This window comes from Drosophila melanogaster, chromosome 3R, assembly GCF_000001215.4.
Source record: "Drosophila melanogaster chromosome 3R".
Classification (NCBI taxonomy): Eukaryota; Metazoa; Arthropoda; class Insecta; order Diptera; family Drosophilidae; genus Drosophila; species Drosophila melanogaster.
This window is the reverse complement of record NT_033777.3, coordinates 24,006,106-24,020,010: the sequence shown is the minus strand read 5'-3', so window position 1 is coordinate 24,020,010 and position 13,905 is coordinate 24,006,106. Positions and strand designations below refer to the sequence as shown.

General features: G+C 42.2%; 1 protein-coding gene across 5 annotated transcripts in view; it reads left to right on the top strand.

Moving 5' to 3' along the window:
* Positions 1-13,905, top strand: part of KrT95D (Krueppel target at 95D) — a 34,290-nt gene that overhangs the window by 11,817 nt on the left and 8,568 nt on the right. For 4 of the 5 annotated variants that reach the window (NM_170110.4, NM_079749.6, NM_170108.4 and 1 more), the window contains 2 exons: positions 6,383-6,715; positions 6,781-7,028. In NM_170110.4, the coding sequence (NP_732935.2) occupies positions 6,383-6,715; positions 6,781-7,028 (581 nt within the window). Of the gene's footprint in view, positions 1-6,382; positions 6,716-6,780; positions 7,029-13,432; positions 13,684-13,905 lie in introns of those variants that run through there. The other variant, NM_170109.2, reaches the window with a different exon arrangement.

Below are 13,905 nucleotides of genomic sequence, written 5' to 3'. Positions count from 1 at the left end.
TATTGCACATATTGTTGTTTTCAATTAAGTGCGGCAAGTGTCTGGGAATTGAAAGTATCTCAAGCAAATCATGTACATTTTTATGCTGTTAAGGGAATTTACAATCAGTTATTAAATGATGTTAATCTTTAGCGCATTGTTACTTTAAGTGGGCGTAAAAATAATGCTTCAATTCAAAAATGAGGTAAAACAAGCTCCAAAACAGTCTGAAATTTTTAAAAAATTAAACTGGGTTCTAGTCTAAGCCACTTTCTATATCGTACTAAGAAAGATCTAAGTTTCCTTAAGTGCAGCATTAGCATAAGTATTTATTTAATTGTGATTTGTTTGCACACTTCTTCTTTAAATTATTCCTTTATTGCTGACCTGTCCTAGGTCACTTACGTTTGCGTTGTGCTGGCCATTTTCCGCACTTTTCCGCCGGTTAAAGGCGCCGGGCCAAGTGCTAACCACACCACATATTCAGCGAACCCAACCCCTTGGGGCAAAACTCATGAATGATTCAGGTGTTAAAAGTGGAAAAACGAATAAGGTGTGAAAATAATTACGTACCGCTTTTAAACACATCGATTGCACTCCGAGCCGCTGAAACTCAATCGATGTTTACAATATTTATAGTAAGAACGAAGAAAGCGTTTGCGGCTGCGGGCACTTAAACTATTTCTGTTTTTCCATTTTTTATGGTACCTCTCAATAATTGATAGACCATAAGTTTCGTGTCATATTCGATCTACGGCTGTGTGGTGGAGTGAATGAACCGGAGTAACCTTTCCAGCTGGCCTGCAGCACTTTTCCCACATGGGTTAAGGTTTGGGGTGGTCGCATATGGAGGAGCTGAGCCACACCCACTTTGGCCGTATGACGTCGCCATTGTGTTGTTGTTGTTTTTGTTGTTATAGGGACTTTGGAGAACGCAAACGTAAAGTGCCATTTAGTTGATAATTGTGGCAAATTACCAACGCTAGTTACATCGATTTTCATACCCTCCTGGATGGGTAGGTTAACTACGATGGGGAGGTTACTGAACTCTCGCTACTGGAAAGCTTTTGCTGTCATATCATTTTTAATTGTATAGTTTGTACATTGCATTTTATACATTAGACACGAAACTATATCAGTACAGACAGTTCTTTCTTTAAAAAGTGTACATTTTTTAACTATAGATATATTCAGAGTATTGTTCGTCTATATAGCAAATTCTACACATTCGGTTATTAGAATTTCAATGGCAAACTCTGTGGCTGCGTCTGTGGGTCTGTCCCCGAAAAACATTCCCATTTAACATTCCGAATTCAATTGCAGCTCGTCTTTGGTTGCCATTGTTTGGGGGTTCCATCCGTTTCCGGGCATTGTCCCGTTCGTCGGTCTGCCACTTTGTCATTATGGCCGTCATTCCGTCATTCATTCAGTCAGTTAGTCAGTCAGTCAGGGCCTGCGTGATTCTCGCATAAATTAACTAAGCACCCCGATCGGGTCCCCTCTGGTACCCAATGGTGCCCTCTGGTGTCGTGGCAAGTAGTTGGCATGCATAAGTAAGACTCACACTCCGGAAAACTTCGGATGGCAACGCATTCGGCATGCAGTTGATCAATAATGCAATGACCCAAGCCAGCGACAGACGGGCGCCAAGTAATGCCTAGGCTGGAAAGTTTCGGAGCCCTCTAATTAAACGCCCCCCAGAAGCCCCATCGTCCTGCCTCTTACTTCGCGGCCACTTCTGGCCACTCTCTGTGGCGCCACCCACACATCGGTTTTAACCGGTTTGGCTGTATCGTGCCTCAAATTCATTTAACCAGTGGCTCTAAACTAAAACCAGACCCCGCGCGTCCGTGACTCATGCTCACAATCCTTGCTGAAACTCAACCGAACGGCTGCCAGGCGAAATGGAAATGCAAAATATATATAAAAAGAAAGGACAACGAATAAAACACGCTTAAATGAAACCGTAAAAGTTGCCCATAAGTCGCGACAAAATGACATAAACTAGCTTAACTGATGGCGACCGTAGATGAGTTCGAGTTTGGGCAAATACCCTGGAGCATTTGGGTGTGTTTTTCTGTGGAGCCGCTAATTAATAATCATCATCAAAAAGAGCACAATACTAGAAACGCATGCATATTCTTCTTAGAAAACATGATTTAATTTCTTGCACCTAGAAGTGACTTTTTCTTACATGCATCACTCATACGCCGTGTGTCACTCTTAGGTATAACTCATTCGACCCGTGGCCCCATACTGGTTTACCCACTTGTGGTTATAATCGTACGGCAGCGATTTCCTGATTTGACGGGCTCTTTCGCAGCTTGACATCTTGTCAGCGAATGCGACCGCATGGGCCTGCTGTCCTTGGAACGAGGCGACTATCCAGCCAGGTCTCACTTTGTCTCCGGCTCGATCCATATGGTGGTCAAGTCAAGTCTTTGTTGTCTACGCAAGCCAGGCACTTGTCGTCGCTGCAGGAAATGCATAGTGCAATTTGCATACGACTCTATGGCGGCAGTTGAGCCATCCACTACGAGTCGCCCCCGCCGGCGGTGACTATCATTGTGAATCATATCATACATGCGCACATCATCCCGTCATCCCGTCTTCCCGTCATCCCATCGCACCGGGCCCATTCACACGGGCAGTAACTGGTCGCATGCGAATCTACGGATAAGTTAGCGGCGGAAACAAAACTGCAAATTAACATGTTAACAAAATAGCCAGTTAAAGTCGGTATTTTAGTCTGTTTTGCCTATCTATCCGTTTGTCTGGGGGTGTTAACAGCCGCCTCACGGCAACTCGCAACTTACAACAGCTAATCAACGAGAAAGCAAAAATGGAAATTGAAAATGGTAATGCTAAATATGTGATGAACGCGATCACGCAACCTGGGGCAACGTTTTTGCGCCCAGTGTCGTTTTATTACCGGAATTGTTGTCAAAGGTGCTACTTACGAATCACATCATACATTTTCACATAACCTGTGATGACCGCACAGAATTTTGTAGCACTTGCAATGTGATTATTTTACTTACTCCGCAGGAATTGTTCTGATGCTTTAATATTATTGTTTAAATTTTTCCGTCTTTGAATTACACACGAATTACGTTATGAATTATGAATAGTTTTACTATAGCTGTGTAGCATTATTTTGTAAATTTTGTTGATAAATTACTGGGACAATGAGCAGCCATTCATCAACATAAATTCACATTTATGCGGACACACTCGAAAATGTCAAGCAAAATATTTAGTCTTTATTGAGACTCTGGACCGGCGGAGATCAGTGCGATGTGATGCCCTCTCTTTCTTCAACTTGAATCTTGCGCCAGTGACACAGTTTCCGTCTCTTTCTGCTGTCTATGTCCGTCTTGCTTATACGCTCCTCACTTTGATTGAGGCGATTTGCGGACTCAATTTGTTTTTATGTAGCATTTTCATTTCGCTCATTTTTCCCCTCCTATTTTTCTGCACTAATCAGTTTCAATTTCCATTTTTTTCATATTTTATTTGTGCCATAAAAAGTGGGTGCACGGGGGTGTTAAAGCTTATCAAGTACACGCCCGCTATCGCACTCTATTTATACATGTACCTATAGTAGATGATTAAGTAATTAATACCAAAACTCTTGTCGAGTGCTTAACCGGGTAATTGGTCTGATTTCCAATTAAGTCAACTTATTATGGCGTTTTTTATGATCTTTTTGTGCCGCAGACAGTAGTTTGCTACTATTGAAGAAGATTGGATTATCCCCATGGATCAGCCAATCAATCCCCTAGGCCATAATTCATATTCATGTCCAATGTCCGTTGTCCGCTACCTCAATTGGTCATTTATCAAAGCTCCTTCCCAACAAAGAAAACATTGTTGGCGACTTGGGTACGATGAACTGGAAAGAAAAGATTGGATAGTCGGGGATGACGGGACGAGGAGGTACTCACGGAGATAAAGACGCGAATAAAGGCAACAGAAATATATAAGAAAATGCTTTCCGGCAGCATTCGACGTGTGTCATTCATGGGCACAGCTCACAAAAGAAAAAAAAAAAAAAAAACGCCATGACAATCAAAATGCTAAGAAAATAATGGTCAAAAACGTAATGCTAAAATTGTGAACGGACAAAAAGTAAAACTTACAGAACCCACAAGTTTAAACCTGAAGACGAAGCGTTGTTTGCTTTTCAAACTCGACCAGTCAATGACATTGCCCAGACGAAAACAAATATCAAATGCAATAAAGCTAAATAAACCAAAATCAAAGGCAAAATCGAATAATGTAAAGGCGACGAGAACAAGCGAAACGCGCCCCTCGATTTCTTATAAACATTTAAAAATACACCCAAGTCGTCGGGGAACAACAATAAAATGTCAACTTATTTTTAACAAACAATGCGAACATGCCATGTCAAGTGCACGCAAATCAAATTGAATGGAAACCAGTGTTCTTTGGCGGTAATATGGGGGTTCCGATCCAATCGAAGTGACATACATACATCGTTAGTCATACGAACACTCATTTCTAATGCTGATCACATTTGGTAGTTAAAAATGAAATACTGTACTGATCTACGTGATAGGTTTGGTGATTTATTTACGCCACTTGGGAAGAGCTGTCCAAATGCGGAAATATAGTAGAAATATTCGAGCAACTTAATATTAATAGGATTTTTATGGGTTGTTATTGGGTGCTTTTACAAATTTGAGGATCCATTCGCGAATTGTCATCGACTATGAGAAATGTTATTTCGGTAATATGTCCATTTATTACCAATTGTTACAGTATCAACAATATTGTTTTCTTTCATTCACTTTACTGATAGACTTGTCCCACTTTTTCTGTCATAACCATAACCAAGTCATTGAATTCTTTGAATTGCGTGAACTGTCTGTTCGACTTGCCTTATAAGTGCTGTTCCTGTCTCTTCACCCAGTGACCACCTCGTTCAACTCCCCCTTTAATGAAATTTGCATGGGGCAACAAAACGAATGTTTTGAATTATTAATTAAGTAATTAATTGCGCGTTGTCGACGACTACGCATTCATTCGAACTTGGCCCCCCTCGTGCATTCCATTCCAAGCGCTTTCATTTTGCAGTTGCACAGCAAGAAAATGGTATAATAAATCAAATGTAACTAAATAAATGCTATTGAATTTTTCATCTACGTAAATACTTACATATTTTATAATAAGCTTACATCATTTAAAATAGTTGTATTGTTACCTTTTGAATAGCCATCAAAGCGTATTTGAATTTATTTACTCTGTTTCGCTGATGGGTGGTCAAGGGAATTCAATAAGCGACTACCATTGTCCGGCAATCAATGGCTGGCCATAGTTTCGACCTGATCCCGTCCACCATCTGCATCAGTCCATCGCCCATCGGGCGTCCAATCATTGTCCATTGTCGAGTCATCCGCTGGCTGTCTGCTTAGTCAGCTCCATTTGCATATCTTTCACACCCCACCAAGCCGGATATCTTTATCGTACTGTATCGTGTCGATGATGATGACGATGATGCACCCGTGCTCCAAGATCACCCAAACTCCACCCAACGGCGTCGTCCATCCTCGCTGATTTAAGCAGATGATGAGTGAGCAGTGAGCAGTGAGCGGGTCCAACAAAAGATGTCCGGAGTACGTAATCTCCTGCACTGCAAAGCGGCATTACCGAGCAGAAATTAATCAGGAAATAAATTATTTATACTCATACTCGTACAATCTGGACTTTGTCTTGTGCTGCCAAAAACGTTAAAAAATGAGATTTCTGTTGGGTTGCCCGGCTGGTTGCTTTGTGACAGTGCAAAAAAAAAAAAAAAAAGAAAAACGAAAACTGAAATCCAATTTCCTTTATGGCTTAGTTATAAGCGATTATAATGGCCATTACATCTGACTTTGCTCAAAATGAGAGTGGGATATTTCCTTTGAAAATCGCACGAGAGAAAACTTTAATTTTAATGTCTTTCCCCTGCACTCACTCTTTATCGAACTCAATTCGGCACATGCATGTGTTTTTCTCCATTTTCATTTGCTTTTCCTTCAGTTTCCATTATACAACATTTTTGTTTTCTACTTGATTGCATTTTACTTTTGATTTTTCTGCATCGCTTTCCAGGCCTTGCATCGAAAAATCTCTTGGCGTGAAATTGTTTTTTTCGCTTAGATTTCGATGATCGATTGTTCAGTGCATTGGAAATGCATTTAACGAGCTCTTTTCATTTTCTTCCTTTTTTATTTTTGGCCATCTTTACTTGATTTCTTAAAACGATTTTAAAGAGTGTTTAGTTCTAATCTTTAATTCTCACTGCAAACTTCTCAATATCACAACTACCTCCTTTTACCCTTTTCCTGTATCGATTTAATACTAATCCAGGATGTTTTCCCAATTGCATTTTTTCCAGACTCTGTTCGCTGACAATAACACGTCTGTCCATCCTGACTCCGCTGCCCGGTGACACCACCTCCTTATCGCTCGCGGTGAAGATGCAGAGCTCCAAGAGGACGCTGCGCAGCCACGAGATTCCCATCAACGGCCTGGCCCTGACTTCATCCGCCTCCCTGCAGGGCAACTCGCCGATGTCGGTGGCCGGAGGAGTTGGAGGTGGTGGTGTTGGCACTCCGGGTAGTGTGGGCACTGGAGGCGGACTGGGCGTGGCTGTGCCCTTGACAGAAACCGAGCTGGACTTGCACTTCAGTCTGCAGTATCCGCACTTTATCAAGAGAGATGGCAATAGGTGGGTGTTGCATTACACAAAAAATATCCTTTGTATATTTTATATGCTCTCCTTGTCATCCGCAGACTGGTTATTTTACTGCAACGCCGCAAAAAATACAAATCACGCACCATTTTGGGCTATAAAACGCTGGCCGAGGGCATCATTCGCATGGACGCGGTGCTCCAGAAGTCGATGGACATGATCATCGAGCTCACCGCTTCCGGGAAGAATGGCAGACCTGGCACCGTGGTGGCCTGTCTGCGAGCAGAGCGCGTTTCTTCCATTCCAGTTGACCATGACAATAAGAACAACAACAGCGTCCTGCTGGCAGGTGAGTTTGACAAAATTCTGTGGATGTTTAAGTATCGCAGGAAACTGAATTCGGATGAGCAGATATTTTAAGTTCATTTGACTATGCAAACGATTCCAAAGTTCATACTATTCGATTTACTGTCGCATGACTAATGTCACATGCTTGATGGGCACATCCACACAGATGAGCATTCCCTTGAAACGGACTGAGCTAAAGAATTTATTGGTAAATTCATAAAACACGAATAAATGGACAAACGAGTCGCAGGCCCAGTCCAGATTAGAGATGTGCTAATGACGCAAACTGGGCAATTAATGACCCAAGTGGGGATGTGGAGGTGGCAGGAGATTGGAGCGCACCGACAGCTCCAGCACTCCATGACGGATGAGTGGCTGTCCTGAGATCAGATGATGCTCCCAATTTGAGCTGATGTTTATGGTAATTGCTTGTGAAACAATTCAAGGGGGACGAGGGCGAGATGGGCGTTGTAGGCGGAGTACTACGAGGTGCCCACGAGTGACGTCAGCGCACGCATTTCAGAATTTATGCCATGAATTTCCCCATGGCTGCGAATAGTAGGCCCCCACATGGCAACAACAGAAGCCTCATCCATGGCAATCTAATTGAAATTATTTTTCAGCTATTTCTGTTTGACAAGAGAATGGCGTGCGAACCGAAAAGAGCGAGCTCCGTCGAGAGGAAATTCAATTATGAAAATAGCGTTGAGCGAGTGGAAAACTCATTTACCATGCGGTTTCCCATCGGCAACATCTGGTGGCCCTACAAAAATAAATGAGGAAGGGGAAGGGGGAAGGGGAAGGCGACGGCGAAGGGAAGAAAAGGGTCTACAAGGAGTGGCCATTTGAGATGAGTTCCAAAAGGGCACCGAGTGCTCCTGTGAAAGTAGTTAAGCTGTTGAGCCCTTCTTCGGGTGGATGGCATGATGGTATAGGAGGGATTTGCAATGTTCTCACGTCACTCGGTCAGGGCCAAGGTAAAGGTAAAGGTCAAACCTCCAAGCTCACCTCTAACCAGGCCGGGCTGATGAAATATGTATGACATGCAAAATTGAATCTTTGCAACGTGATTTTCCGGTTCAAACTTTTGCAGCTTCTAATGGCAAACTAATCACTGACATGGGGATGCCAAACCAAAAGCATTACATAAATATTCCCTTTGAAAGGATATCATTAGTTTGTTAACTCTGTTTGTTTTCCATACTATATAGTGGAGTTAATTACTTGGCTAACAGCTTCTTCACTCACCCTTTAAACATGTAGACTCAAGTATTACGCTTTAAAAATCTAACTAGAATAGGATATAACCACTTTTGGTTTCACAGCCCTAACTTACTTTCCCTTCCAAACTGAGAACTGTAAATCAACTTTATTTGCCATTAATCATGTCACTGTTGTCACTGTTCATTTGGTGCTGCAGAGGATTGGCTGGGGAATCCCTACTCGTGGCCAGGGTACGATGAACGACTCGACTGGTGGCCATCAGAAGTTTGCTTTTCGCTGTCCACTTGGCACGGGGCCAAGGTTCGAGAATTTGGCTCCCGTGTGCGTTCAATCCGTTCATTTCGTTTGGCAGTGACAGTCAGACCCATATACACTGAGGGTCAGAACTTGAACCCGAGCTAAATGAACTTAGTTATGGCCAAAAGTGGGTAGGGGTGTGGGGTCAGGCACAGACAGCTCTGGGTCTCGCTTTCTAATTTGCAAAAATGGAATTCAAAAGCAGAACAGAGAGCATTGGGCAATGCGAGGAAAACCTTTTTGCCTCAACCTCAATTTGGTGTATTGATTTTCTCTTTATGCGGTCCGGCCTCCAAAAACGCTGCTGATGGCACTCGGTTCTTGTTTTTGGTAGCTGGCAGCGGTGGAAAAACGCCAAACATGTGCACTGGGCGAAAAGTAGTTTTAAAACGATTTGGTATTACACATTTTAAACCTTTAATTTCATAGGATATCTCCTTTATACCTTGATTCACTCAAGTAAATAAACCAATTTGCAACCATATTGCTGACAATATGGACCTAATGGTATATACATATATATTTTTTCGGTGTGGGTTGGGTGTGGGGCCTGATTGCCGCAGGGCTGTTCGCTGCTTGTTGAATATGCCCCGACCGGCGCACCTCGACCCGTTTCGCCCACCGACCAACACCCACCCACCCGCCTCGTCCAGTCAGACCCACCCACCCACTAGCAACCACTGGCAATCCCGCACCCGTTCGCATCCATGCCCGCAGGTGCCATGCCGAGCCAGGCACCATTACCAGTCGGACGCTCCTTCAGCGAGCAGCAAGAGTAGCGGAACTTGTTTTCTGGGTGGACTTTTGAGCGGGGTGTTGGCATGATGAATATTCCATGGCCATAACGGGCTTAAACTGTGGGCCTTCCAGTAAACCGAAAAACAAGAGCCCTATGTAAATGGGTAGCACAGTACCCTAGTTTACGAAAAATTCAGAGGATTGTAAGGAATATGTACTGAATATGTGTTCTGCCGGTTAAGTACTCATAAATGTTTTATGAGTGTTTTAATCGGAGTGTTTGGCTCATTAATTTTTCATGGCAATAACACTCGTGGTATCAACTATGAATAGAAATCGCTCCGTTTACCATTGTTTAACAATATTTAATCATTTCTAAAGTGTTTGTATTAAATGTGCTATATTTGCGTTTTTAATAACTTCTTGTTGGCTGGTCATCTTAATTTGCAGCCCTTGGATGTTTGCCTAATGATGTCCATATATAACTCGCAAGGCCGAAGGCAAATCAATCAAAAAACTTGTGATTTCTGGCCCCATCTGCGTGGCTATTCCCTTCGATTAAGGGCTTATAATTTATGTAGAGGATAATGCCACGCCCACATCCTGCTGAACCTCCGCGTCTTCATCGTATTCTCGTTCTTATGAAGCTCCTGTTGATGACAGCTCCGACAGCTTTTCTCTTTTTTCCCCCTGTGCTGTTGCCACAACGACAGGAATTAAGTCATTTGTCCTTGAGTGCCAGAGATAAACGCTGTGCAGAGAAGTGTCATGGCAAGAGGTGAGGGAATGGAATGGAATGGAATGGATTGGTATGGGTGATAGGGAGGCTGTATTGCGCCTCTAATGACCGTATAGCCACCCCTATATATATATATATACTATTTTACCGCCCGTTTACCCCACATCACACCAAAGTTACTGCTTTTTGCGCACCCTAACCATTGAGTGGTTAATGGCGAAATGCGTAAATTATGTCGAGAGTATCCACATTGTTCACTTCCACGCTGCTGCTGCTGCTGCTGTTGCTACTTTTCCCCTTTCTGGTTATCATCTTTTCAGCCTCCGACCTCCAAACCATCTACCTCCACCCACTTGGCCACCCCATTGGCTGTCAGCTAATGACAAGATTCGTGTGCTGGCCAAGGTCAAACCAATGTATTGCCTTTCTGTGCCAGTTTTGCTATTCCTCTTGGCTTGTTTACCCGGCACTTGATGCCTGGTTCAAGGGTGTATTGTGTTTTTGCAATAACACATTTATTATTTTAATATTTCAACTGACCTATCTTGAGTTTGGAAAATCTATTAAGGTCGTTGGTAATGTAGAACATTGTAAAAATGTAAGATATTATTTTATGGCAGCTGTAATGGTCTAAACATTGCTAATGGTTTGCTTGTATGTTATTTTATGGAAAATAATGTATAGTTAAGCTATCGAAACGAAGTAGCTAAAAGTCGGAAAATTAGGTTTCTCCGAGCTCCCGCATGGATATATGTAGAGAGCAGAGATACTAAATCAATGTCGCTCGTCGCTTTTCAATACGGTTTTCATTACTCATACGCAGCGTGGCACCAACAGAGCGTGGGATGAATGTGCGTTGTGGCGAGGTGGAAATGGGAATCCAAATGGGCTGAGGTGTTGGTGGCAAGGAATGAGTCTGAATGGTGGGGTTTTGCCCATGACACATCTTTCATAGCTTTTGGCAACACTTTGTCTGCCATTATGGTGTAGTATATGTATATCTCTCTCGCTCTCTTAGCCTTTGTTTGTTTGCTTTGCCTAGCTCCCATGTGGAAAACACTTTTCGTGGAAATTCCCTGGACCAAAGTGTGCTTGTGCTGAATGCGTTCGCCTTCCTGGAATCATAGACAAAGTCCCCAGACAGGGAAAAGGTCATTAAAGTGTTTAAGAATTGCATGCAATTATAAAGGAATAGATACTGAAAAGAATGGAAAACAGGAAAACAATGCCAGGGAGAGAAGTCATTAACTTGTCTGCGTAATTGCAACAACGAAGACAAACAAAATAATTGCCCTCAAGTAGGAAACTTACATATTTTCAGCTCTCTGTTCTCCTTTTTGTTTTCCTTTCTTTACTTTACAACCAACACGCTAAGGCGGCAAATAGAAGTGTGGGGCCGGGAATAATAGTCAATAAGCTGGTATGCAGCTTCTGCTTTGGCCCAATTAATCATCCACTGCCAGCAGTTTTTCCCAAGCACTCTATCCCCGCCTCATTCTTCGTTTACCTTGCTGTGCCCGCTTTTTAATCATTCTTACGTACTTATCACTTAACGGCTTTGAGGCTGTCAAAAGTTACACTTAACCGGAGTTTGCTCCGCACCCACACAAACAGACGCACACACACACAGTGCCGGATGGGAAGCTATAGCTCATCCACTAGCACCGCCTAGCACGCGATAGATACCCAGATAGGAGCCACCCGGAGATGTAGCACCCACTGACACCCACTTTCCCTCCCACTCTCACGATTCTCGCGCAGACAACCGGCTACAGAAACCGGCCGGTGAATAGCTTTGGCTAAATGATAACGACAGCACAACATGCGAGAAAATAAACAAACAAGTCTAGTGGCGGGGTTATGGTGAAGAAGATCGAGTATTTAATACCCCTTAATTTTCCAATGCTAATAAACGCAATAAAATTGCATCGGAGACTCAGGTAAATGCATACCATTCTAGGATAGTTTGATTACAAAACCTTACTCCACCTTTTTGATAATATCCATAGCGAATGGTATATCGTTAGAAAAGGTTTCATACATACAAACATATATGGGCTTGGCTAATAAAACTGATTTAATTTTAAAAACAAGAGTTTTGAGCTCATATTATCGGTTAGCAAGAAATAACATATATACATATATCAAATTTAAGTGTACGAGTTTATACATACATATGAATACCCTTAGATTTACGCAGTGATGGGTATAAAAACAGATGAGAATCGTAATTGAAATGGACTGAAAACGGGAGTGGAAGTGGTAGCCAGTTTTCGAAAATGAAGTGGCAACGGTATGGGAATGGGAATCGGAGTGCAACAAGTGACATCAGAAGTCGATGGCACAAATCTTATCGCAAACAATGTAATTGTCCGATATGTGTGAAAAGCTCTATATATATGCTTTATAAACCAGTTGTTCACACGATCCAAAAACATGCTCTATAATTCTAGATCAACAGGAACGGCATGTGTAAATCGAGGAGTTTCAAGCTCCAGATACCCTTTAAACTCAATTTATGGAATTTATGCCTCGTTTTCGAGTTCCTCAATACAAACTTGTATATATTTCCATTAAAATTAAATTATACACCATATCTTTAGAGTACCTATATGTATGCCGTATGCATTCGGATATATAATCAATGAGCTGATTGAGTGGGTGGCATCGCGCTGCCCCTTTATTAGACCCATTTGGGAGGTACCTCACCCCTTTTTATATCCACTTAACACCCACTTCCTACCTAAACTTTAAGTTCAATTGCCCGAGTCGGGCCGTAAAAATAGCTTTAATGAGCATTTCCCATGCAGTGAGCTTTTGACACTTGTTTAGTAATATCGAACAGTGACCCATACATACATATATGTATATCTAAGTCCACGTGTGTCGGCGTGTGTGTGTTCAGATATAATGGAATATATATCGAGGCGCACGTCCGTTTGCCCCCCAATTGCTCATATTGATTTGAGTAATTTCTCTCGGTGCGCGAGTAGCTCATCTCTCTTTGCTCGCAGGTGTTGCTTTTGTTGTAGCCGCCGCTCTCTCCCACTCTTATCCTACCAGTGCTGGCTGAATATCAGTGTAAAATAGCTAGACTGTAAGGGTACCTATTGTTTGTTTGTAAAATTCTTCAAATACCATTCGATATACAATATAATCTATATTCGAAAACAACAAAGTTACTTTTGAGGGCGTGTATTAGGTATATGATTGGTTATAGGTTTTCATCGGTGGCTCCTATGTAGCAGTACAGCCATCTATATTTAGCCAGAAACAAGCCAAGTGGGCAGAACTGCACCCCACTCTTTCGCTCCCACTGGCCCCACTCTGCCGCGGTCTCTCTCTTTCACACATCGCAAGTGCACAAAACGTGCGGAGCTGCGAGCAATTCATTCATTTCACTGACAAACGCTCGACGGTTCACACACTCGGCACTCGAGGAGGAGAAAGAGGCGGCGAAAGAAAGCGAAATAATAACAACAATAATACGGCAGATGAACAGATAAATCGGGTGTAGTTGAAACCTAAAGCCAAAACAACAGCAACCGTTAAAAAAGACAGTCAACCGTGCTATCTGTGATTTATTTACGAAAAAAAAAAAAAAAAAAAACTTGCTGAAATCTTAAAATTGATGAGAAACGCACTTAACTGTGAAAAGGTGATTAAAAAAAATGTTTAAATAAATAATACATTTGTTGAAATGAAAACAAATATATATAAATATTTGGTTTACAACTGTTTAAATACCATGAACTCGAATTGTTTTCGAAAAATATAAGTGTATGAATACATCCATATAAATAAGACGAAAGTGTGTTTGTTCATAATTAAAATCCAAATAGATTTCTTAACGGTTCATAAACTGAAACGCAAAAGCCAG